Source organism: Ambystoma mexicanum, chromosome 12 (assembly GCF_040938575.1).
Source record: "Ambystoma mexicanum isolate Mex_15411 chromosome 12, UKY_AmexF1_1, whole genome shotgun sequence".
Lineage (NCBI taxonomy): Eukaryota > Metazoa > Chordata > Amphibia > Caudata > Ambystomatidae > Ambystoma > Ambystoma mexicanum.
The window spans coordinates 512,131,619-512,159,569 of NC_090936.1; the positions used below are offsets into that span (position 1 = coordinate 512,131,619).

At 46.0% G+C, this 27,951-nt stretch overlaps 1 protein-coding gene across 3 annotated transcripts in view; it reads right to left on the minus strand.

Moving 5' to 3' along the window:
* The window catches only part of FBXO7 (F-box protein 7), a 415,977-nt gene that overhangs the window by 221,222 nt on the left and 166,804 nt on the right, over positions 1-27,951 (minus strand). For all 3 annotated transcript variants that reach the window (XM_069628791.1, XM_069628789.1, XM_069628790.1), the window contains exon 4: positions 16,790-17,005. In XM_069628791.1, the coding sequence (XP_069484892.1) occupies positions 16,790-17,005 (216 nt within the window). The remainder of the gene's footprint in view (positions 1-16,789; positions 17,006-27,951) is intronic.

Here is a 27,951-nt window from a genome sequence, read left to right on the forward strand (position 1 = left end):
AACACACCACAACCACAAGATTTGTAAAATGTGATATACCATGCAATGCAAAAAGGAAGGTTTTGTAATAACAACTGCCAATAACAATAAGACAAAGACCACCCCCCTCCTTCTATCCAGTCTTATCAGTAAAAGGTTAACCGCTTACCGGTGTTTGTGTCCCAGGAGAAGGATAGTATTCGCAGGCGGAATCCAAGCAATCCACAAGAAGCAGTCCAAGACTATCCCGACGGCACGAGGACGCTAGTACACACAGGAAGTCTCTAGTCCGTGTACCACTACTACAGTTCAAAGTTCCAGAAATCCCAAGGACAGAATATTGAAGAGGATGAGGTCTGACCTGAAGAAAACGAGGTATCCAAGGAGCAGGCAAGAGAGGTCCAATAGCAATCCGAGATCAAGAAACCAGACGAGGCAATTCCAGGCAAGGCGGCAAGAAAAAGGCAATCCAATAAACAGTCCGCGTCGAGGAGCCAAGGGGATCAATCACTGTGGAGGAAAGAACAGGGTAACAAGGACAGGAACGGGGAGAACAAGAACCAGATATGGGTAAACAGAATTCCAAACGCCACTAATCTGTGATCAGAAGCACCGAACCAGTAGGAGGAGGCGCTAATAAGGAAGCAATTCACGTGACAATCCGGCGCACTACTCGACGTGGTCCGAGGGAGGAGTAGAGTGGACGCCAGCGTTGCCATGCCAATTTCCAGGTACCAGGTTTCGCCTTCCTTAAAGGGAAATGAGCCCGTGGTTTAGCGAGGAACGAGTGTCCATACATAACAGTATCCTCCCGCAAAGGGGACCTCACCCCCCCGAGAGGACCAGAAACGGGCCATAAGGGCAGGGGCATGAATGTTTTCAGTTGGTTCCCATGTGCGGTCCTCTGGACCATAGCCCTTCCAATCGACCAAGTACAAACGCCGTCCCCTGCACACTTTGGTATCCAGGATAGCAGCCACCTCGTATTCGTCGAACCCCTGTACTCTGACAGGAGACGGGCGTAAAGGCAGTTTGGTCAATGGGTGACAAGGTTTCACCAAGGATACATGAAACACCGGATGTATCCTCCAGGTAGGAGGTAGAGCTAGACGGAGCACTGCAGGATTTATGACTTGCAGAACCTTATAGGGACCCACAAAGCGTGGTAACAAGGTCCGTCGACCTGACAATCGTAGGTTCTTTGTAGACAACCAGACCTTCATGCCAGGAGTATACAAAGGAGCCGAGGAGCGTCGTGCATCCGCATATTTCTTTGAACGCTTCTGGGCCAGAACCAGTTGATTCTTTACTAAGGCATGAGTGTCTGAGAGTTTCTTGAAACAATTTAAGGCAGCGGAATTGTGCAAGGTTGGCTCAGCATCAAGAGGCAAGGACCGTGGATGTCGACCATACATAGCGTAAAATGGGGACATGTGGGTCGCGGAGTGGAGGGAATTATTGTAGGCAAATTCCGCCAACGGCAATACGGAGACCCAGGTACCTTGACGCTGAAGAGTGAGGCAACGGAGGTACTGCTCCATGGTGGCATTAAGCCTCTCCGTTTGGCCATCTGTTTGAGGGTGATAGGCGCTGGAGTATCTGCCCTCGATACCTAAGGTTGTGGTCAAAGACCTCCAAAAGCGAGAAGTAAACTGCGGTCCCCGATCCCTAATGATCATAGTGGGTAGGCCGAACCTTTTAAACACATTTTTCAGGAATAGATCCGCCAGTACCGGAGCAGTAGGGACACCATGGCACGGTACAAACATAGCCATCTTGGTAAAGTAGTCAATCACTACCCAGATAGTGTTGTAACCTTCCACCAAAGGAAGCTCCACGACAAAATCCATGGAAAGCATCTTCCACGGGGCTTCAGGTATAGGCATGGGTTGTAGTAGACCCACAGGTTTACCACGTTGATGTTTGCACTGGGCGCAAACGGCACAAACAGCTATGTATTCCCTCACATCCTTGTTCATAGAAGGCCATCAGCACCACCTTCCTAAGAGGTCCAAGGTCTTACCAACCCCCGGATGGGCCGCTATAGCAGCATCATGACACCATTGCATGGCGGTACGCCGAGTATCAACATCTGGCAGAAATATCTTGCCCTGTTTATAGGGTAGTGAATGAACCAGCTCCAGACCAAGGCTTGCCAACTCGGAGGGATGGTTATTCACCCAGTCCTTGATTGCCAAGTTTAATGGAGGACGTAACGTGCAACCACACACTACTTGAGTAGGCAGTAACATAGAGCCGTGAAGGTTAGAGGGAGTCGGAGGTCCATGAAGCCGCGAAAGGGCATCTGCTTTAGAATTCAAGGAACCGGGACGGTAGGTGATGGTGAAATTGAACATTGAAAAGAATTCATGCCACCTAGCATGGCGAGCCGTGGTGCATTTCACCGACTGCAGGGCTAAGAGATTCCTGTGATCCGTAAAGACTTGTACCGGTTCGGGAGAACCCAACAGATGGTGTCTCCATACCAAGAATGCGTCTCTGACAGCCAATAACTCACGCTCCGTGATAGTATAATTTCTTTCATAGGGCGTAAGTTTCCTGGAGTGATAAGCCACTGGATGGAGAGTCTTGGTATCTGGACAATGTTGGGATAAAACAGCGCCCAAGGCTATATCCGAGGCATCGGCTTCAACAACAAATGGTGTGTTCATATCTGGATGCTGAAGAACAGGAGCGGAAGTGAAAGCGGATTTCAGGGCTTCAAATGCGGTTTGTGCCTGTGCATTCCACTTAAACGGATGTTTCGTGCTGGTGAGAGCTGTTAGTGGAGAAGCTAGGGCAGAATAATCCTGAATAAACCGCCGATAAAAATTTGCGAAACCAAGGAAAGACTGCAAGGCTTTCAATGTGTTGGGACGCGGCCAGTCCAAAATAGCAGCGACCTTGGAACGGCTCATTTCTACACCCTGATTAGTAATGCTATAGCCCAGAAACTCCACCTCAGTGACATGAAACATGCACTTCTCCAGTTTGGCGTATAGACGGTTTTCCCTCAATCGTTGCAATACGTTGGAAACATGAATGACATGAGAGGCAATCGAAGGAGAATAGATCAAGATGTCATCCAAGTATATGACAACGCAATGGTCTAACATGTCATGGAATACCTCATTGATGAAAAACTGAAAGGTAGCTGGAGCGTTACACAGGCCAAAAGGCATAACACAATACTCGAAGAGACCATACTTGGTTTTGAAAGCAGTTTTCCATTCGTCGCCTTCGCGGATCCGTACAAGATTGTATGCACCCCTTAAGTCCAGTTTAGTAAACACCTTGGCCGACCCCAATTGATCCAGTAAAACCGAAATCAGAGGGATCGGATATTGGTTCTTGATTGTGACTGCGTTCAATGCCCGATAGTCGATGCAAGGACGAAGGTCTCCCTCCTTCTTCGGAACGAAAAATAATGGGGAGGCAGCGGGTGAACGTGAAGGGCGTATAAATCCGGAGTCCAAGGAATTCTGGATATAGTCCTTCAAAATCAGGTCTTCCCTTGGGGTCAAGGAGTAGATGCGTCCTGAAGGTACCTTGGCCCCAGGGACCAAGTCAATAGGACAGTCGTAAGGTCTATGGGGTGGAAGTACCTCCACCCCCTGAGCAGAAAACATCCTTGTACTTTTGGTAAGCCACAGGAAGCGTAGTATTGATAACTGCCCCTACGGTACCAGCTAGTTCAGAGAGAACGCGGCCTGGATTGACCATGGCAGGGGTTTTTAGACAATGAGTATCACAGTAATCAGAGAGAAAACACACGTCCCCTGAATACCAGTCCACTGATGGGTTATGCAGTCTGAACCAGGGCAAACCTAATATAAATCTGAACTGTGGGGCGGCAATAAGATCAAAGGATATACTTTCCTGATGCCCACAATCCGTGGTCATTACCAAGTCAATAGTGCGTTCTGTCACTAGCCCAGACACCAGAGAAGAACCGTCCACAGCATTAACCATTTCCGGACATGGTTTAAGGACAATCGGGAGACCCAATGCCCTCGCATGGGAGGCATCCACGTAATTCCCTGTGGCTCCAGTGTCCAATACCATGCTAACCTGCTTTCTCTCAATACCGGAGGCCATGAGTGACACGTTCAGACAATAAGGGCTACACAAAGAAGGATCTGTAGATGAAATACCCGGCGTCTGGATCCCTTCAGTCACCGGGTTTTGGCGTTTCCCTGTTTCTTGGTAGGTCTTTTGGAGCAATCCCTGAGCAAGTGATCGGAAGCTCCACAATAAAAACATAGACCGTTCTTTTTACGGTGTTCCCTGATTTCTGCTGTTAAAGGACTTCTCAGAGCCCCTATTTGCATAGGTTCAGAGGATCCCGAAGCAGGAACAGGAACAGCAAGAGAAACCGGGGGAGCTGTTATTTTCTCTCCTTTCCTCGCTGCCTGTCTGGAATCGATCTGAAGAACCAAATCCAATAGTTCGGGGAATGTCTTGGGTATCACTGGGACAGTTGCTAGTGTGTCCTTCAAGGAATCAGACAAGCCCTTATAGAAGAGGGAGGCCTTCTTTTCTTCAGGCCAACCGGTCTCTGCCACCAACTGGTTAAATTTGGCCACGTAGGCTAGCAGAGAGAGACCTCCTTGTTGCAGATTGAGCAGTTCTAAGTCAGTAGCTTGTGTCGCATAACGTGTGTCAAAGACGCGACTCATGGCATCTATTAATGCGTCACAATTATATAGAAGATGACTCCCTTCTTCCAACAGTGGATTCGCCCAGGCGGCAGCAGTGCCCCCTAAATGGGACAACAGAAACGCTGCCTTGGTAGTTGCATCAGGAAAAGAGGCAGGACGACAAAGAAAGTGCAGTCTACACTGATTCAGGAAGGTCCTGAACGTTTTGGGGTCTCCATGGAACCGTTCAGGAGGAGCCAAGGGGAACTGTGCCGTCATATATACAGGACCCGTGCCCTGTTGAGATGGGAGAGGAGCTGCATCAGGAATACCCGCAAAAGGAGCCGCCTCGGCCCCCCGAGGCGACAACCCTGCTTGCAAATCATCTATGCGCCGCTGCGTAGCAGTATGGGCAGCGGTCATATCATTGCGGAGATCGGCCACCAATTGCAAGATGGTGGCCAATGTTTCATTGGCATCCATTATGGCTTCTGATTCTGTCAGATTCCAGATTTGCCCTCGTAGTGTAGCCGATGAATTCTTCTTCCCAATGTACCCCTCTGGTTTTGACTAGAAAGAACCAGAGCGATCTATTGGAGAAAAGAATGGATGCCGATGGAAATCCTGGAGTCTCCGTGGAACAACTCGGGTTGAAATGCGGGATGTCAAGGAGACTTGGATAAGGGTATCATGCAGCAATTCAGAACCAAACCTGCATAGGTGAGATAACAACACACCACAACCACAAGATTTGTAAAATGTGATATACCATGCAATGCAAAAAGGAAGGTTTTGTAATAACAACTGCCAATAACAATAAGACAAAGACCACCCCCCTCCTTCTATCCAGTCTTATCAGTAAAAGGTTAACCGCTTACCGGTGTTTGTGTCCCAGGAGAAGGATAGTATTCGCAGGCGGAATCCAAGCAATCCACAAGAAGCAGTCCAAGACTATCCCGACGGCACGAGGACGCTAGTACACACAGGAAGTCTCTAGTCCGTGTACCACTACTACAGTTCAAAGTTCCAGAAATCCCAAGGACAGAATATTGAAGAGGATGAGGTCTGACCTGAAGAAAACGAGGTATCCAAGGAGCAGGCAAGAGAGGTCCAATAGCAATCCGAGATCAAGAAACCAGACGAGGCAATTCCAGGCAAGGCGGCAAGAAAAAGGCAATCCAATAAACAGTCCGCGTCGAGGAGCCAAGGGGATCAATCACTGTGGAGGAAAGAACAGGGTAACAAGGACAGGAACGGGGAGAACAAGAACCAGATATGGGTAAACAGAATTCCAAACGCCACTAATCTGTGATCAGAAGCACCGAACCAGTAGGAGGAGGCGCTAATAAGGAAGCAATTCACGTGACAATCCAGCGCACTACTCGACGTGGTCCGAGGGAGGAGTAGAGTGGACGCCAGCGTTGCCATGCCAATTTCCAGGTACCAGGTTTCGCCTTCCTTAAAGGGAAATGAGCCCGTGGTTTAGCGAGGAACGAGTGTCCATACATAACACTTTGTTTGTTCTTTTCCTTCTGCCAATCTCCCTTACCTGACATTGGTATGTATACATTACAATTTGCAATTAATATTATTTGATTATGATATGTTTGATACTAATACCAGCCTTGAGAAACACGTGTTGGCTGGATTGTGTTTATGTCAATTAAATATTACTTTTTGAAGATTAACCAATTACACTGTACTAATTGTATTAAAGGAGAGTTCCGGGACTTTTTTTTTATTGTCCCTACGGGTCGGCCATGTGTTTGTAAGCATAAATCGGTAGATCGTAGGAAACTTTCCTATGGACCTTACCCGACTTTTCGCCCATTATCGCACTCGAAATCAGCCTCCATTTTGTGATAATCCTATCATTCCGCCGCATCGACCTGGCTCACCTGCCTTTGCGGCACTAAATCAAATCACCCGCCCCTGAGCCTGACATCAGCAGACGCGTACTGCCCATTTCAAGCACGTCTCGTGTCAACAATCGCTGCGCCTCAGCTATTGACGTGTTGCCATGGAAATGGCAGGACGCCTCTTTCCCCAATAAGTATAAACAGACCGTTTCACAACATACAGCAGCAGATTTTCGATTCCATTCCTCTCTCTGTGTTACTTTGAGTATTCTGTGACTCGTTTCAGTGCTCTGGTCAGCTACCTTCGCCGCTTGTAGCCCGTGTGAACACCTGTACCATCTCTGTAAATTATTTTACTATCTTTACCGCACAATGGCCACAATAATGCCGTATATGTACGAGCCCGAGTACACCGAGGAGGAACTACTGGAAAGGCAAGCACGCGAAAACGATGGGGATTCAGACGGCAGTTGGGAGGACCAGTCAACGGATGAAGAGCCTGGACCATGTCGCATGGACGGCGTCTCCACCTGGTGCACGTGCAATCGGTGCGAGCTAATGCCAACTGAGGAGGAGAACTGCTGCTGCCGTGAAAATTCCGGGTGCTTGGCCTACATTTCGGAAAGCGAGCAAAGTCTGCAGGAAGGCGAGCAAAGTCCGCAATGCATCACCGAGCTGCCAGAGTTCAGGGAAGCCTGCCTCCCACGGACAGTGTTGAGGATGATGATGGTGCTTATGCACGAACTTCGTGGCACTGTTCGTCCGCGTAATCCGAGTAACGAGTAAGTATACTCTGTTTGTGATGTCAGTGATGCCACCACTATTTCATGGTCGTCTCCCACATATAAAATTACATTTACATATCATTCGAACGCATGTAAATTTGTTCCATATAGTGCATTTTCTAGATATAATTTTTTTCTAAGAAAAATGACATGTGTTACCTGAATCGACATTGATAAGAAAGTTTGGTCAGTTTAATACAGTTTGCATCTTTTTTTTTCACAGGTGGTACAGGCTGGTGGCCTATCGTTGCTTCACTTGGTGGCTTCACGGGAGGCTCGGACACCGCGTTCGGAGAGTAATACCTGCCTGTGCGGTACTTGCCATTAGACAACATTTCCCCAGTGACAGTGGACAATACCGCGGATTTTCCCTCGATGTGCTGCAACCTCAACTTTACAATGTGTAATGTTTATTATTTATGTTTAATTAAAATCTAAAATAAAGCCCAACATATATTTTAACAATGGTTGTTTTGATTTTTTAAATGAATCTAGTGTATATTCTCCTGGGAGGGTGAGGTATTTATAAACTCACCCCCCTGCCTTCCATGTAGTAGATCCTGCAGCCATCCTCTTACATTCAGTTAGATGGCCTCTCCTTGGTGAGGCCCTGCGGCAAACGGGTCTTGTCTGCACGACCACCGCCCCGATCCACCCCCCCGCCCTATCAAAGGCAGTTCGCACCGGGGTACTTGTGCTGGCAAGTGGAGCTGTCAGGGAGCGATAAAGGCCAAGAGGTGCCAAAGACCATGTACACTTCAAAGTGGTCTATAGAGCATGGGTTGTTGTTCCCATGTCTACCTCCAGACCCCGTGTCTCCTGCCAAGCATCCCCCCTCACGCTGGACGGCCCCCTGCAATCCACATAAGTGTGTCTCCATTCACGAGTCTTCCTGTGTCTTGTCTGCACGACCACCGCCCCGATCCACCCCCCCGCCCTATCAAAGGCAGTTCGCACCGGGGTACTTGTGCTGGCAAGTGGAGCTGTCAGGGAGCGATAAAGGCCAAGAGGTGCCAAAGACCATGTACACTTCAAAGTGGTCTATAGAGCATGGGTTGTTGTTCCCATGTCTACCTCCAGACCCCGTGTCTCCTGCCAAGCATCCCCCCTCACGCTGGACGCCCCCCTGCAATCCGCATAATGCCACGACATATACACGTCATTCATTCACAAACACACCCCTGTTTCGAATTCTTTATAACCCACTTCATATTTCTAATGAGAACTTCTTTGCGCTTTGCTAGTCAACCCGTGAAGGTGCTGGTTATCTGCTCTTCGTCTCTGTGAACTTCCGTGACCACTTTGAGCAAACTCGTCAGTTTGAAACCTGTGAACTGCTCCCTGTTCTACGACAAGAAACTACTCTGATCCCTGCATCTAACTGTTTGTTCGTCAAGGTAAGTCCATGTACCATAATCATTTTGCGTCCAATTTTTTAATTTATATCTATTTGCTAGTAGTCATCAAATTGCATCCATGTTTTCTTTTCGTTCACGACAGTACATGCAAGGAACTAGTCACATGTTCTGAGTTTAGTCAAATTACTTTTTCTATTTTTTGAAAGTTATTGAAATACTTATCCGCATGTGAATAACGTGTATAGTTCCAAGAACCAAAACGGACCTTGCATTGAACCTTTTATGTGTCATTTAATGTTTTAACACATTGGTATTCATAGAGAATTGTTGATCTTTACTTTTCAGAACTTTCCATAATGCCTGCCTGTTCCATTGGCGGTTGCCCTTCGAAGACCCATAACAAATCTGAAGATACTATAATGCATGTTTTCCCTAAGACAATAGATCAGATAAGAGAATGGGTCCGATATTGCGGATATCCAGCCTCTGAGCTAGAAAGTAGAGTCCTAGAAGTCTTTGCGGACAAGAGGGGTGATCGATACCGCATCTGCAGCAGGCACTTTAGCCCAGACATGTACTCCACATCATTGCTAATAAAGAAGAAAACACCGCGAGCGAGGCGAAAATTGCTCTCAACCGCTATTCCCACTCTATTCGTCCACATCCCTCCACTGGTGAGTCAAGTTTACGTATTTGTCTCTCGGCCTTGCGGTAGTGTGTAGCATTAGCTAACAATAATTTCCCCATTTATGTATCCACTCAATATGAAGGCGGAAGATTCTCCATCCGTGTCGTTATTGCAGTCATCAGCCACTTCAAGCGCCTATCGGGTAATCTTACTTAGCTACTTTGACACTGACTTGTTTTAGGCATGTAAATCAATAGTTTTAATTGATCGTGTAATTATTTTACCTAATGGTACACCACAGTACTCGTCCTCTAGTCTTTGTTTTCAGTTATAATTATTGTTATCCAAAATAATGCAAGTACTGTCTTTCAGGGAGATGCTGAGGAGTCCAACGCATTGACGACAACCGTAGATGTCACTCAGATGCTCGAGGTACGTTTCCGGACAGTTCCATCGATGGAGATCATCAGATCTTGCATTCTTGTAGCGTGATTGTTACACACAATGTTTCTTTCGTTTTTAGTCATTGGTATGTCCTTCTGTCGTCGCCCTCCTATGTGTCTTCTTTTTTCAATATTGTGTTCATTACTAATGAAAGTCCTATGTTTCAGGGAGTCGATGGAGCATTAGTCCAAGAAGAAGGGGGAGCATGCAGTTACGGGTCGGCGCAACAGCTTGCAGAAGTGTGCACCGCAGTTACAGCGTCCCTTGATGTTCTTATGCATTTCGAGGTATGGATACTGACAGATCAATCATGCGAGATCAAATGACGTGATTACATCCGCTATACTTCCTTCTTTATTAACGCAAGTACTATGTTTCAGGGAGCTGACGGAGCTTCTTCAACAAGAACATCACCCCTAGTAGTTGATGCAGATCTCTGGGTGGTGACACTTCCAACGATGGAGCAAATCGAATCATATTTAGATATCCATTATTTATTTTAGACAACTGATCATTTGTGCAGGTCTATTTAGATGAGCCGTTGACGCCTGCAGAAAGTTTATGTTCTTTTAAACAAAATAGAAAACCATACTAATGCAATTACTGTGTTTCAGGGAGTTGCTGAAGCGTCATCTTCAATAATATCATCAATGGAAGTCTATGCGGAGCCCGAGGTATGGATCTTGACAGTTCAATCTAACTAGATCAACAATGCGTGAACTATTGTCGTTTGAATGTTCTACACAATGCGTTCATTCGTGTTTTGCTATTGAGATGTACGTGGGTATTGGTCCCCAAGTACATTTTGTGTTTTCAATATTATTATACATACTAATGAAAGTTCTATGTTTCAGGGAGTCCATGGAGCGTCAGTGCGTGATGGATGTGCTTATCATGAAAATATAGTCGTTGCAGCGCGAGAGGAAGTGGAGACATGCACACACGAGTCGGAGCAACAGCGTCCAGATGTTGAAGTTCGAGGCAAGAAAGTTTCAAAGAAAAGAAAGCAAAAGAAGGTTAGTGTCCTGGTCACTATATTATGTTGTCTTTCACTGTCAATAGTTCAATACTGTAAGTTGTGTTTAAACTGAACATCCCTTTTCTAATCTGTCCTCTAGTTGCGAGTGGGTGTAAGAACTAGATCTACACAGACAGTGAAGCGAACGAGAGATGTTGCTTGTCAAACCTTTTGGCAGGGACTTGAGACTGGAGATGCATCGTGCCAATGGGAAGAATATGAAGTGATTGACAACGGAGCTATACCACCACCAGCCATTGATAGTGAATGTCCTCCTGGTAGTTCGGATGCAGTCGGAGATCAATTCACAGAATCCACACCCGCAAAAACTAAGACCGCGAGAAAGTTGAAGACATTGTTTTTTTCTCCCATCTCCAGACAAGGAACAGATGTTGCAATGGAAGAGAATGAAGTGGACGACAATGAAACACCATCAATATCACTGAACATAGCGGAAGACGATATCAGAGATTCTACCTTTCATGCGAGTGACATGTCCTCAACGTTACAGGCCGAACCAGCTGGGATGCAGAGTGACAGTATAAGGAAAGAGGCCAAATTCATTGTATTCGATAGCTGTTTGATGGATATTATTATGATGATGAAATGTGGGCATTGGGTTGGTGGGGAAGTATGTGGGGAGCCATTGATTAATGTGACTCGTGCAATTCGAGGCACTAACCTTAAAATACATGCCACCTGTACACAATATCATCCGTTCGCATGGTCTGCACAACCCATGCTGGGGCAACTGCCAGCAGGCAATCTACTTTGTGCAGCGGCCGCACTTTTTAGTGGTTCAAGTTTTAAAAAGTTACAGTATTTCTTTCAGTTTGTGGGAATCCATTTCATTGCGAAAAGTCAGTTCTACAAATACCAAACCGATTATCTATTTCCAGCCATCAGTGAAGCTTGGAGAATGGAAAAAATGTCAATGGAAAGTACATTCGCGGGCAAACGCTTCAGGCTAGCCGGTGATGGACAGTGCGACAGCCCAGGATTTTCAGCCAAGTACTGCACCTACCACTTTCAGGACATGGAAAGTAAGAAAATTGTGAGTTCGGTGGTCGTGCAGGTGTCACAAAGTACATCCTCAGTGGCCATGGAGAAAGTTGGCTTTGTAGCATCATTGCAAGAACTACAATCGCGGGGAATGGTGATCGACCTGATAGCCACGGACAGACACGTTTCAATTGCCAAGACAATGAGAGAAGAGTACAAAAATATAAATCACCAATTTGACGTTTGGCATCTTGCAAAATCAATCAATAAAAAATTGTCGGCTGCAGGTAAAAAAAAAGAATTGCAAGGTATTTCACAGTGGTCCAAGTCAATCAGCAACCATCTTTGGTGGAGCTCAAAAACATGTGAAGGGTCGTTGGAAATTCTACTGGAAAAATGGCGGTCAGTAATGTTGCACTGTAGCAACGTACATCGATGGTCGACAAATGAACATTTCCACAAATGTGAACATGGCCATTTGTCCACAGAGGAGGCACGGAAGAAGAAGTGGTTGATTCCTTCATCACCCACTCACAAAGCCATTGAAAAGATTGTATTTGATAAAACTATAACAAAAGCTTTGAGGGGACTCACGGAATTCTGCCACACAGGAGATTTGGAGGTGTTCCACAATATGTGCCTCAAGTACAGGCCCAAAAGATTGCATTTTGGCATGGAAGGCATGATAAATCGGACTCTTTTAGCGGTCTTGGCACATAACCATAATGTTGGCCGTCAACAAAGTAGGACGACCGGAACTTTAGGGACGCTTCGCTACAATAAGGCCTTCACTAAAAGAAGTAAACAATGGGTGATCAAACCAGTGTTTGAGGATATGCAATATGAGTTTATTGAGAGACTTATCGTAGATGTCCTCGATAGGCACATACATGGAGTGGTGAACGAACCTATGCAGGGGACAACTGCATTGCCACCCAACATTGCCTCTGTTCCATGTCCACCTAAAGCAGAGCTCATTGAGAAATACACATCACGGTTTAAATGATTGTAATTTGATTGTCTGTTCTCTCGAGTCTCCTCATGTTGCAGGCCCATTGCAATTAAACCAAACAGTAATATAAATCATTTTTACAAAAATTATAGAATGTTTCCGTATTACAAACACATGGCCGACCCATAGGGACAATAAAAAAAAAGGCACGCAGACAAGATGTCCCTAAAACTAACTGCAGCTAACTAGAAATGTGTGCTCGCTCAAAGTGAAGGTCAGCTGCTTTGATGTTTTGCTCGGGTGGCGGAACGGCCCACGACCCAATATAAGGTTCTATTGTGATTTGACCTTGACAGGCCGGGACCATCCTGAAAGACTAAGAAAAGATAATGAATAAAATTTCAGAAACGAAACGATGAGCCACGTTCATTAGAAGAAGTAACGTCGGCAAAGAAGGAGTGGTGTTTCGGGTCTGCCCTACACAGAGACACAATGGAAAATGCAAATATAATGTAAGTAACTTTTGATGAGTTTATACCGCAATTTCATTACTATACAGTGGCTTTAAAGACGGGTTCAGTTGTACTTGTTCGTTCTATGTGGCATATTGTTTTCTACCGCGCACTATCTTGAGGAGAAACATCTGCTTTTACTGAAGCACCTCAAAACCTTCCTCTTTGCTTCTGCTTTCTCTCTCCCTCTCCCCTGCTACAACTGGTTCACTGTCTGCGACCTCAGTCCTGGGCCCTTCCACTCTCCACCTGCACTGCCTCCCTGTCAACCCCTGCACTGGGGGACTGTCTCAGTATCCTACAGCCCCCCCTTCCCAGCACTTGTTCTGCACTTACCTTGCACTTGCCACCAGCTGGCCCTATTTATTTATTATTTTATGCTACTTACCTTGTACTCCACTCCCCCCCCCCTCCATGCCTCGCCACGCCTTTAAACACTTGTGTACACCCAGTAGCGCTGTCCTCGCTATGAAATGAATAATTTTAATAAGGATCTGATGGTGAGACTAATTTCATTTTTTATGTTTTTAGGTACATCATTCACTACTGTCTGTGTCACGAGTACCAGACACCGGCGGACGGCTTCTACAGCCGCCAGTTGCTTCTCCGCGTGAACAACGTTACCACCCTGACCATTTTATGGGACGATCGCCAAGTACAAGTATGCCCTTACGCGGTACTAACGGTTAGATGCAACATACCTACCGTTGTGGTGGCCTAGTGCCTCGTTGTTGGAACAGCCATGCGATTATCAGTGCGACCGAAGAGCTTATTTTTATCGTAAACCAACACCCTGTGTACTGCACACGAACATCGCTTCCCTCAAGACGAACTAATTTGGATCGAGAGCAAAGAAAAATGCAAATCGCTGAATATTCTCTAAACATTTGATGTCCAATAAACGTACTTTGCCAAATGTACAATCTTGCCGTTTGCTTTTAAACCACGGTTTCACATTCCGAATTGTGGCGCTGTATTGTGAGATGCTCTAAGACCCTGTGTACAGCAAAGGACCATCGCGTTCCTCAATACAAACTTTTTGGAACGTGAGCAAATAAAAATGCAAATCGCTGAATATTCTCTAAACATTTGATGTCAAATAAATGTACTTTACCACATTTACAATCTTGCGGTTTGATTTCAAAGTACAGTTTCATATTCCGAATTGTGGCGCGCTGTATTGTGAGCTGATCTGTGTTGATTTCCGGGGTCTGTGTGGAGTCGCGTAGAAGACGCCTGGGCGCGTTTGCCTACGCAGCTCAGTCACGTCACGGATAGAGGCGGGGAATATGAATGTTTTGATAAAGTCTGTTTCAGGGGCGGGGGATTTGATTTAGTGCCGCAAAGGCAGGTGAGCCAGGTCGATGGGGCGAAATGATAGGATTATCACAAAATGGAGGCTGATTTCGAGTGCGATAATGGGCGAAAAGTCGGGTAAGGTCCATAGGAAAGTTTCCTACGATCTACCGATTTATGCTTACAAACACATGGCCGACCCGTAGGGACAATAAAAAAAAAGTCCCGGAACTCTCCTTTAATGTAAAGTTGTAAGGTGTTATTTCACTAATGCACTTATAAAACATTCGGGGAGCGCTGAACGCTGGTTTATCTCTATAATCCGTAACTTAGGGAGAACACACCACACCAGCACTGAGAACCCTAAATTGGCGCCCGTTCCAAAAACTAATTTTCCTCAAAACGCTCTGCATAACACACAGAGCAATCCACAGACAAGGAGCACAATTCATACAGGAAAGAATTTCCATCTACAAACCAAACCGAACACTTAGGTCCAGCAACAACATTTGCCTTGAACCTAAACAATACTCATGTGGAAATTTAGGGAAACAGCGTTCTCCTGCATTGCAGCAAAACTTTGAAACTCCCTCCCAAAGGAAACACGAACAACAGAAGATCACCTAAAGTTCAGAAAAGTGCTGAGAACATGGCTCTTTAACTCACAGAGCTAAAGAGGAAAACTCAAAGGAAAACTGCTAACACATCACAATGGAAACACCAAAATAACTGTAAATTGATTAACCAAAACAAGACCGCCCAACAAAATAAAACATTCTACCACAAATCACCATAGAATAGTATGAACTCAACAGATCAACATAACCATGGAGCAAAAGAACACAGACAAATCTCCACTAACCCTACCACAAACTCTTCAATATCCTGCACACTGACCCTCAAACACTGCACAAAACACACTCATACGTCTACCACAGCAGAAACCTAAAACAACCACAAACTGAACACACTCCACAACACGCAACAGAAAACTAAACCAATTACACACAAATCACCCATACACACTCGTACACCAAACCACACATACCGTCTACCAACTAAAAACAAACCAGCACAGAGTGACCGTTTTTCCCGAACTGAAGCTACTACCAGCACATCAAAGCTCTCCTGCGCTCTTTCCCTCTCGATCCCTCTAAGCCCTCCTTCCTTTTCAGATCCGTCAGAGCGCCTTGAGACAACGAAAATGGCAGCTGTCCATGGTGTAAATCACAATAACATAACCCCTGCCTGCAAGCCCTTCCATACACACAGCCACCAGAATGTCTTGGATCAATGCCAGGGATAAAAACCTATCAAGGACGTGGAGGATCAAGTTTCAAAGGCTGTGCAGCTTCCATAAATCAGAGATAGAGGACGAGCATCCAGTCGGAATTAAGTGAAATATGAAAATATGCACATCAGAGGGAAATGACAGAAGAAAAAAAAACAGTATATAAGTGCGTTTTTAAGATCTTATTTTTCTAGCAATAGATTTCCAGGGTGAACAGGCAAGTGGGTAAAACTGTAGTTGGGGAGTACACATAAAAAGGACAAGAGTGTATACCCACAGAAGCAGCAGAGAATACTGTTTGGTGCAGAGAAAAGAGTGCGCTGTGAAGGCATGGGAGACAATGTATCGTAACAGGTGTAGGGGACCGGAATGTTTAGTACAGGAGAACAATGATAAAAGCTACAGTAAAAGGGAATGAAACTGGAGGTTATGATAGAAGCAGAGGAGGCAAACTCGCACAGCACAGGGGGAACAAGCAGCATTCAATGGACAATAAGCTGTGCACCGAGGTAACGAGAAAAGTGAGCATGGTACAGAGAAAAAAAGGTAGACAGACATAATTAGATTCTTGTTTAGGAGGGAAGAGCAGGAAAGGGCAATATACAGAAGGAGAAGGCCAGAGGAAATGGAAGAGGGGAAGAGGATAAAGTACAGGAGAAGTAGATAGAAGGGTATGGAGCAGGCAGATGAGAAGGGGGCTCAGTAAACGTATAGTAATGGAGAAGGAGAGACAATAGCATGGTCCAGGGGGACAAGCTAAGAGGGTTTGGTCCAAGGATAAGAGCCAATTATAATGAAGGGGAAAGAGACAATATGGCATGGTCAAGAGGGAAGCAGGCAGGAGGCAGACAAGAAGATACAGTACAAGGAGTGGACAGAAGAGTACAAGTCAAAAAGTTAGACCAGCATTGTGCATTTGCTGGCTTTCCTCTCCCCCCCCTTTTGCGCTGCTTGTCCCTCTTGGAAAGATGGGTGTCACCCAAATACCAACTCCCTCATTCCCTTGGGTCTTGATTCAACATTACCTTCGGAAGGTACCCAGTCTCCAACATCAGCAGATGTAGCACCACCAGCAGAGCTTCGTTGGCATTGGTGCAATCTGCCTGATGGTAAAGTGTCTCTAAAGAGTGAGGAATCTTCCCATCCACTGCTTCGCTGCACAGCATGGGGTCAGACGGATAGCATCCCAAGGCTTCCTCGTCTGGTGTCACCCCAAAGTCACTATCTTCAGAAAGCATCACCTGCAAGCAAAGATAGAAAGCAGATGAGCTCATTTAGCAATGAACACGAGACTTCAAGCACCTCATTCACATGTACATTTTACTTAAAACCATTTGCTTAACTGCACCTCAAACCTAAATATGAGGGGAAAAACAATCATTGTCCTGGCACTGGCAACTAGGAGGGAACTGGTCTAACACCACAAACCCAGATGGTGGAGGAATAGTTGGTGAATTTGACCCACGACCAGTGAGATGTTGGTTCAAGAGGATGAAGGTCACCAGAGAAACCACTAGAGGTGTCCATTAAGTAGAACATGATTAGTATAGAGCCTAAGGACAGGATCTCAACACCATTAAAGGGACAGGAGAGGAAAAGGAATATAAGCAACTATCCAGTCTCTCATCAAAGCAACGGTGATCATTAACTTTCATGGAGGAGCCACTAAGAGGAAATGTAGCAGGAATTGGATTCAGAGCTCCTTTGGCCCCAACAGCATTGTAATGTAAAGGAAAGTGGTTTTATAGAGTGCCCTTATGCCATTTTTCTTGCCCTCCTAGCGTGGCACTGTAAGTAAAGAGGGTGCTAGGGTATGTTAGTGGGATAAGTAAATGTGAAACGTGTGGTGTTGATGGGTGCAGGTTGAAGTAACTAGATCCTAAGTGTCAATATGCTTTCTATGCATTCGGCAGAAACACTTGGGAGTATGCCATCTAGAGGGAAGATCCCAAGATCTGATAGACAACACGACTATGAGTTTGGTTAGTCACTGAAGTGTGAGGTTGGTGAAGTGTGATAGGGCTAGAGAGGAGAGCATAGACATAGCTCTATTAACTGTCATGTGGTAATGACTAGGCCTGTGGTGGATGCCTGTGGGAGATTTGTGAGTTTAGTGTAGCATAGTAGATCTTAGAGGGGATTTGGTTAGTCTGGGGTTGGAAGAGAGGAAAAGGCCTTAAAAGGTAAGACAACCTGGTATATATTAATTCTCCCTTCCTGCATCCTCCTCTCTCTGCCTCCCTCTCTACATCCCTCCCTCTATCCCCCCTGCATCCCTCCATCCCTTCCGGCTAAGGGTTACAAGGAGGCAAGAACTTTGGGCACAGAGAAAAGCTTGTTTGAAAGAAATGAGGACCCCAGGCACCCATTTCACTACCCTTAGTATGTTGGCAGCCATGCTAAGACTCAGCTCAAATCTGTAACTTGCTCAAGCGTTGTGCTCAGTAACCAGCTGTGACTTTTGTCCATGGGGGCAAACCCTGTCTGGGCAGCAAAACAGTGTTTGTCAGGCATTCTGGTCAGGAGACCAGAATTCCTGGTAATTCTTCCCAGAGGTCTACCCCCTGTCTTCCTCAAACTCCTCACACAGCCAGAGCCCAAAATTAACTTCCACCTGCCCCACCAGACAATCTATGCTCATTGTGGTGAACTACTACCCTTTAGGGGAATAAACACTATGCATTATACCCTACATTCAATCCAAAAATGCAAAAGTACTTATCAGAAAATAAGTCATTATATTTTGATATGTAAGGCCTTCTAAATCCATTAACTTTAGACTTTTATTCGAATTCCCCTTACTATGCATGCACAGGTACTTATTTATTTTATTTTGGTACTTACATAGCGCACAAAGCCCTAAGGTAGCTAGGTGCTTTAACTTAAGGTTACGGTTAAAATAAGTGCAGAGATCAGACAAATTGCTTAGTTACTGAGCAGGCAAACATTAGGCTATGAAAGTGCAAGAGAATACATACTTTGGAAAGCTCGCCTCTTGTTGGAGGAACTACATAATAGTTTATATGGGGACATAGCAGGTACATAGGTAACATACTTTGGAAAGCTTGCTGTTAGGCAGATTTGCATGCAGTACCCTCTGGGACCACCAAATACAATTAGAACTACAGGTATAAGCAAAACCAACCTTTGGTATAAGTCTGTACTACAGTTTTTGGTAGCGAGCTGAGCAGCCAGGCTTATCTCAAGAGAGAATGTGAGCAGTAAATGATGTTACACAGAGGTCTTTCAATCGCAGTGGTTCAAGTAGACACTTGCACTCAAGGTTCCTTGTTAAAACACTTATTAATTTATTACACAATCATTTAGAAAACATTCACTAGAAGGAGGTAACTTAATATTATTCACAAACACACTTCAGTACCAAACCAATACGTTTCTGAGTAAATTAGGCTCCCCTGAAATAGGAGCAAAATGGCATTTCAATCACTTTAAATAGGAGTAAAAAGGCACAAGTTAATAAAATAGATCACAAACACTTTCTTAGGCAGTGCAAATAGTTTCAGTTCACTAGAGGACTCGATTCAGTTCAATAGGCCTAGGCCAAAGTCAATGGGCTGCTGTCTTGGATAGGAAAGAGCAGTTTGTGCAGTAAAGGGTAAAGTCTTTGCCAAAGTTCTCAGAAGTAGTTTGTATGAAAAAGAATCATATGTTGGGTCACAAGCTGATTAGGCCTGCAAGTTGGGAAAGCTTCACAACCTTTCACCGCGAGAGGTAAGTTCTCTCAATCGGGTTGGCAAAGTACCTTAGTATGACGAAAAAGATGCAACTGAAGACGTTGGTTCCTGGCAGTTCCTGCAGATCTCGCTGTTCCTGAGCCTCAGTCGTGGGGACAAGAGGGAGGACGTCGGGGGACTCCTGCACTGCACAGGGACTGGTCAAACAAGCTGGAAAATGGAAGATCTTCGGTTCGAGTAGCTGTCTTCAAGCACACAAGCAGGTGTCCTTCCCCTTGGTTAAACCTAACCAGCTCCGAGAATGGTATCCAGGTGGCTTATGAGTTGATTGGCCCCACCAACTCAAAGGAAGAAGTCGTCCTTAAAGGGGCTTCGCTGTCGAGATGAACTTGGCAATTCGGACCTGCAGCAGGCCTTCACCGGGCAAACCAATGGTCCAGGAGTTCCAGCAGCCGTCCTCTTCCAGCTCGTCTTCGGTTCTCTCGTTCCAGTGGTCGACTCTGCTTTCCAGTCCAAGAGACTTGCCTTTTAAACAGTTTTCTCCCTTTCATTCCAGCCTAGCTGTCACTCACCCAGAAGGGTGGCTGTCCTTGCTGGACAGTCAGCCAGCCAATGACGCCAGAGTGCATTTGGGTCTCCTAGGAGAGTAAGCACAAGGAGTTTCGGGCACCTCCCTCACTTCCTGCCCACCCCGACAATCAGGCGCCAGAGGCGGTCTTCAGTCCTGAAGCCCGCCAAAGGCGTACGAACAAAGGGACCAAACCTGGTTTGGCGCTTAGAGGCAAACTCTAGAAGGACCTTTTTCCAAAAAGAAACAGCGAAAAAAGAAGACCGGGACCTGTTTAAACAAAGGCGCCATCTTGAAAAACATGGCTGCTGCGATTTTTAGCTACCAGTGTTCGTGGTTGGGAAAAATCATGGGAGTTCGTTGTAAAACCACTGCAACCAGCCATTTCGATAGGAAAGGGTAGCATTTGACTACTGCTACATAAGTTTCTAGACACAGGGGATACTAGGTAAACCCTCCAGCACTCTATAGGAAGATAGTGTGTGCTGGGTCTAGGAATTTTAAAAGACTAGTAAAGTTTCATTTTACACTCTCTGGGAAACAGAAGTTTATCCCAGAGAAGGTATTTAAACCTTGGGCAAGTCTAAAAGACATCCCTGTGTTACTGCACTGAAAGTGCTGTGTAACACACATGAAAAGATGATGCTTATGGAGTTATCTAAAACTCCATAATCAAAGAACACAAGAGTAAAACACACATCAAAATACATGAAAGAGTGGGGAAAAAAGGCTCACACTCTTTCCAGGTAAAATAATCAAGTCCTCAAAATCCAGCAAAGTTGCTGGGTGTCTCTAAGATGAAGGGAATTAGCACATTTATGAGAATTCTCCCTAACATTAGGTAATGATGAAACACTTCAACTGTTATATCCCTATTAAATCTCCCCATTAAATAGTTGTCCGAAATGACCTTGCAAGAGATGAAGGAAACTCTGATCTTCAAGCAGTTTATTAATTCCCTTCCACCAGTTTATTCACTCTGATCCACCATATTTGCTCCCACACTCTTGTTAAATTTGTAAAATTTGGTTTCATCCTAAGTAACCCATGGCAAACCAGATGTGAAGCCCTTGCTCACTGTGCCTTAGAGAGGCTTAGCTACCCTCACTGCGGAGGCCCAACACTGTGGAGGTCTGGGCTTGCGAATGGTATTCTTGTTCAGAGAAGAATTGCCGAGCATTTTGGTGCTGAACTACACTTGTGGGTGGGACCAGAATGATATGCAAATGGATATTTCCCCTCTGTGAAAGGTCTGTGAGCTAAAGCGTGGTTATACATCTTCCTGGGTGGAAGAAATTCCATAGAACAGGTTATTTGAACCATGTTCATTCTCAGCAGAGGGGCTCACACACTCTTGTTATATTTGCAAATAGCCCTAATTTTACAGACAAAAGGAGGCAGCTACACAGATGTCAGTGCCCACCAAAAACTCTTTCGTCTTGAAATAACAGCCCAGAATGTTCAACTCAAACCCACAAATACATACATACCTGGGAAAAGAAACTTTTAATTCAGTCGACCCCCTGACCAAAACCTTTTCGGGGGAAAGAAACGCAACTTTAAAACCTGTCGGCTTGTGAACGTGGGGCAAGAAGAGTAGACCAAACTAGTTTATTCTTGAATTACAAGGTTTATTCAGGATTTCTTGCAACAGGGGTTTGAATGGGTCAGGGCACTTTAAACAAAGAAATTGAACATAAATCAGCTTCTGCTAGAGCTTGGGATTCTCTTCTTCCCCACTAACGTGCCATCAGTCTCTCAGTGTTTTATTCCTGAAAGACGTTTGTCAGCCAATTGTTCCAAAACAACAGTCAGGATGGCAGTATTTCTGAAAGTGTCTGGATATTTCAATAATCAAAGCAATTAAAGTGTTTCATGAGTATCCCCAGGTCTCGCCCTGTTTCAATTTATAGTCTTTAAGAAAATAAACAATCCTCAGAATCACAAGCCTCTATAAGGCAGTCATGAGCAGTGTCTCCATGTGGTCACAGGCTTCTTGCCACAGAGTGTGTCTATCTTTAGAGTCCAATGTTTGGTGACAAGATCAGGGTTGAAGGTAGGCTGGATTAGTAACTCTGGGGGTTGCCTGCTGTGTCCCCAACCGTCCTGTAGCTCAAGGGTCTTAAACTTAAGGGACCACAGGCAATCTCTTAGTGCTATCGTCGTTACTCTGCCATCTGGCTTGTTCCTAAGGTGCCTGTGTCTAGGCCTCCTTTCCTCCACTTGGATTTAGCAAACTCCTCTCAGGACCCGACACCCAGCCACCTGCTTGTTCCTCCTCCTACCTTATTCACACACCCCTTAGCAATGCGTGTGCCTCTTTGTACTCTGGTCCTTACTTTGCTTGGTCCAGAGGATTCCTTTCTAGCCTCCAGTTTCGCAGCTCTTGTGGTGACTTCTACCTCCTTTGCTCTTCTCTTCAACAACTCTAACTCTCTTTATGGCCACCTCCTCTTTTTCTCATCCTTAGTACCTCCACTCCTCTCACAACCGTCTCTACCTCGCTCTCCCACCTCTTCCTAAGACTTTAATTTTTCCACCACCTACAAGGCTCCTCTCTACCACCACCTCCTCCACTCCTTTCTTCATCCCCCTCCTTCTCTGCCACGCTCTTCATCACCTCCTTCTCATATCTTATTCTTTCCACCACCTGCATTGATACAAGTCACCTTCTCCTCCTCAGTTATCAAGCCACAGCTCCTAACTTGTGTGGAACTATTTTAGGGCAGAATTCCATTTTGGGAGTTATTTTATCAAACGTGGAGGGGCGCCTACCCTTTATGTTGGATTCCTTGGCTTTTGACTCTCCTTTTTCTCCCAGGCAGGCTTAATCTCAAGCCTGATAAGTGTGGCTCTGTGTTTTTCTTATGTTATTGGTTTTATACCACGCGTCACTGACATTTGCCTGGTCTGCAGGCACTCTGGCAGATCTGAAAGAGAGTGGGATGGGAGAGAGGGGGAAGGGCCAAATAGCTTTGCTCTTGTGTTGATGCATGCAGACCGGAAGTGCCCGTAGCTCTGCATGGGGATCCGTTTTTAGGTGTTCTGTGTCGAGAACATAGAGGCATTTGTTTCAGAAGAGGAGCCTTGTATGGATATGGTGCTAGGATGTATTGGCTTAGGGTATGGTGTGTACGTTGGGTGTAGAGGTGTGGTGTTCTGATGTTTGATGACTGTTGAGAGGGGTGTTCAATTACCATGTGTGGGTGGCTTAATTTCTATTATTGTTTTGTGTTGGAATGTAGAATTTGAGCGGTTTTGAGCGGGGATAGGTCAGATACCTCAGTGGGCAGACACACATGAAACCAATATAGCAGATCATAAAATGGCACAGCAAGGTCTGCAAAAAAAAAAAATCAGTAACATCACAGGGCATTAGAAGTCACAGAAACACCTTACAACCTGGTGTCCTTCCCATGCTCCCAATACTAGCCTCTTGCAGACAGGTCCCATTTTCTGCCTTAAGAGTCCTTATGACTCCCTAACGCAGGGATACCCCAAAGGTACCCCTTAGTCTCTGAGAGAGAGTACCCACTTTATGTTAGTCATGTGACTAGGCTGGTGTTGGCTTTGCTGCTTGTCTAAAATTGTTCTATTGGGTGGACTCCATTTCACCTGGCTGGATCCTTTTTTGAAACCGCCGCACCTCCATTTATCCAAATGGTGGTTGTAGTGTTTGCCTCAAAGACCTGAGGTGGTCACATGATTATCCCTTGTCCCTCTTCATGCATGAGAGAGAAGGTGGCAATCTTTGGCTACTGGGTGCCTGTGTCCCAGGAGTCGGGGCTGTAGTCAGCCTGAAAACAGTTCGGACTGGCATAGGTGGATGACTGTCTGGGACAGTCTGGATTCTTTCCTGTGTGGGAGGCACAAAATGCATTGTTGTGCTTGAGGAAATGGTCTGCCACTCGGTGACCGCCCTTCTGTTTCAATTATACTTGGTGTGTGATTGGGTGCGATGCTCACTCACTGGTTCCCGAGAAGGATAAAAGCAGAGCCCCTTCCACCACACCTGCTCTACAGCTGGATCTTCAAACCTGCACTCTGGAAAGGCTGCTGCTCGAGCAATGACCAAAAGCTCTGCACCAGCACACTTTGACATCCTGAAGAATACAACTGTGAAGTAGTGCCTCTCCAAAGAAGGCCAGAAGGAACCCACAGCGGCGCTCCTTCTGCCTGCTCCTGCTGGGACGACTGGAATACATCTCCTGCTCGAATGCCTGGAATCCCTGAAGCTCCTCACCGTGTCTGCGTTGCCAGACCCAGAAGCGGGTGCCCATTCGCTGCCAGGACCCTCAAGACTCTCCAAGCCGAATCAACCCTAGGATTCCCACCACAAGACCCCAGGCAAGCTCTCTGGTTCCTGCTCCCTCACTTGGGAAGGATGTTCTGCCTCAAATCCTGTAACCGCACCGCCGCACTCACCTTCCCAGGGTCAAACTCCAGTGGCTGTCTCCTCTCATAGGTCCATGCTTCAATTTTTCCTTGACATACACTCTTCAGTGGGGTCCCACCAAACCGGCCCCTGCTTAGAAGCCAGACCTTGTGCCTGAAACACTTTTAGGCCCTCGCTTTAGTTACCACATTAGATAGTAGGTATTATCAGTCATTAATATTCAACCTAGGGGTTAGGGACGCCCAGGTAAGAGATGCTGGGAGCCCAGGGGAGATGAGAGAAGTACAGCCTTTAGTGTGCCACATCTCAGCATGCTGCCATAACATCAGCCTCTTGCTTGCAGAGTTGGAAATACAAACCCTTGAATGTGGGTATTTTAAGGCCATCTGTGACACAAAGGAGGAACTAAGCAGAGCAATAAAAAGTATAAAGGACAAACTAATGTTGTTGATCTCTCAGACCCTCTTGGAATCTCAGAAACAAGAGACTACCAAAATGGGAAAATAAATCCCAGAAACAAGAGAGCCAGATGGAAATGGGAAGAATGTGTATTGAGATAAGCAACCCAAATTGATCCATGACTGGCAGAGAGGTGCTCGAGACAGTGAAAGTCATCCTAAACAGAAGGTCTCTGCAGCAGTGTGTGTGAGAAGCATCAACAACCCTAGCACTTAACCCTGTGTCTTCATTTGGGACCCCCACCCCGCCCCGGACATATCCTAGCCTTGACATGTGGTGTCACGCTCACCTGATTCCCACGGAGGCGCAGGTCTGGCTTCGAGTGCTGATGCTTCTTTAATGGTGAAGCGCAGGACTCTGAAGATGGACAGGAAGGGCCCCTCTACTTTGGCTTTTCTGGCTCGCAAGAATATTCCCCTGTGCGTGAAAAGGGAGTATTACCTACTGACGGAATAATGCTCAAGACTCCCACTCCCTTCCAACCCTCCACGATACCCTTCCACGATTCCCCGTGAAGTCTCACCTTAGGGTCTGGAAGGATGAGTTATCCATCCTGCTTCTGATGCAGGGGCGCGTTGAAACCCAGTTACTTCACTAGATTGAGGTTTGATGGGAGTTGAAAATAAGCTTGACTATTCAGGTGAGGCGCTGTAAGAGTTCTGTTGCAAGTTCAAAAGTTCAAGCTTGATAATAATGTTCATTGTCTTATTGCGGCAAGCGCTAATGCTTATGTCTTTTTCCCCTTAGGGGCCGGGGTTCGGAATGCCGGAGATATGGCGCCGACACGAAGTGAAACGTGCAGTTCCAGTAAATGACAGGTAAGTTCTGGATGAGCGTTCAGGTAATGTCTTTACATTCGCTCATTCAAAGTCTTTGTCTTTTTTCCCCATAGGGGCCGGGGTCCGGGATGCCAGGAAGCGGCAGGACCCGAAATGAAATGGGAATGACCCAACAGGTAAGTCTTAGTAGGAAACTGAGCCTTTCCTATTCCCTTCCTTCTCTCACCTTGTTTTCTTGTCTTTTTCTCTCTAGGCTCTGAGAAGTGGGTGCGGATCCGGATGATCGCTGCTGAAGATGGAGGCGCCCAGGAAAGGTGAGTGAAATGCAGCGCTGCAGCGATCGAAGCGAAATGCTTTTAAAATGATGTCTTCCCTTTCAGGATCGTCGGTGTGATGTCTCCGTGATGCAGCTTTAGCTGGTAAGGTCTTCTTTCTCTCCAATTCTCTCTTATCTCCCTTTGCAGGCGACCCAGGATGCTGACAGGCGTGGCTGAAGTCCAGATGCAGGAGCTGACACGGTGAGCGTCCAGCTGCGAGGAGCAGAACAACGCGAAGCGTGAGTTGCTGATCGGGCGTGGTTTAAATAGCTTTGGAAGAAGTTCCAGGTATGTATCCTTCCACCAATCAGGTATGTATCCTTCCCCGACCACACCCAGGTGGAAAGTAGTCCCACAGGTAAAGTAGTTCCATTCAGGCCTCAAGAGGGCCTGGATGTAGCAGCATGGTCTGCATCAGGTAAGTGCACATTAAAACACTTGAACACATGTCTAGCTTTATGAGCCTGGCGCCTAAGGCGCCAGGACAGGGGTCTAACATGAGCCTGGCGCCTAAGGCGCCAGGACTGTGTCCAAAGGGCCCCAGCTTGGGCCCGCTGGCACTTCCCTGGGGGGAATGATGCCTGCCTCTGGGGTTGCTGGGTCGGACCTGGCTCCTTGGATGTAGGCATCATGACATGTGGGCACTTGTTTAGCCACCTGAAACACCGAAATGTAGCCTACATGGATTAGGACAGTTATACCTGTTAAGTTGGTTTACAAGTATACCACCGTAAACAAAATGCCCATGGAGCTTAGAGAAAGTGGGGAACAGCTTTGGGGGCCCTAACATGGAGGGATAATACAGCAGTGCAAAGCTGCACCTCCACCGGAGAAAGGGAGCACCATCTGCTGGCCTTCAAAAACCTTTTGGAGCCAGGTGAGTAGCACTGAGCCAGCAGGTATTCCACACAAGTGAAAGCATATAAAAGCTTGTGCATTAGAAAGGAAATGGGAGTCAGAGATTGAGAAGATGTGAGAGTTGGGTGAGTTAGGTGGGAAAGACGCAAAACCTATTCTTACTTATTCAAACATGAACTGTCTTAACTTTGCATGCATACATAATGTATCAAGTTTTGCGATTATTTGCAAAAGGTTTAAAAAAGAAAAAAAGACACAAATCTAGAGAGTTACAAGGGGCAAGTTGAGACATGAGGCATTGTGCAAGCTGCATAGAGAGGCACAGTTGAAGATGCAGGGCGAGCTGAGCACTATATCCCAAGATGGTACAGTGCAAACTGCACAGCGCGCTGATCACTATGTCCCTGAAAGGCACAGTTGTGGGATATATTGACCCACTAAGCCGTGCTTTACCACATCACTTTGCTGTATTTGTGCAAGACACAGCCAAATGGCTGCGCTGGCTCCTGTGCGCACCAGTAGCTCAAAACTACATTTTTAACAACCAGAGAGATGGCTGCATCATCCTGCCACCCACATTTCAGGCGGGGTGGAACAGGGGACACACCGCAGGAGCGTGCCAGCATGCTCTGAGACAATTAACTGGAATTAAGTGAAAGAGGCAGTATTGCTTTGCTGACAAAACAATATTCCCTTTCCAAATGAAAACTGGTTCACCTTTAAAAATGCTGCTTGAAACTAAATTCATCCATTCCTCATGAAACTACTATGATTGAAAAGGCCCTGCAATGCCCAGAAGAAGTCCTTGTGCCTCTGTAAAACCGGGCATAATTCCTGAATGAAAGGCCCAGTCAAAGTAGCTTAGAAAGAAATCACCAAGGATCTTTATTTTTACTAACATGGCAATGCACGTTCATTTTCTTTACAATGTAGCAAACATCAGCTGTCTTCAAAAGAACTTTAACTATCGGAGCCTGGTCAGGTTCATATACCAGTGTTCAGATAAAACTCATGCATTCAAAGAAAAATGACTTTAGCTGCAAGGGCATTGTGGAATTCTGAGTCAGCTGCCTAAAACCGAATTAAAGAAAGAAATGTCAGCTTGCACCACCAGT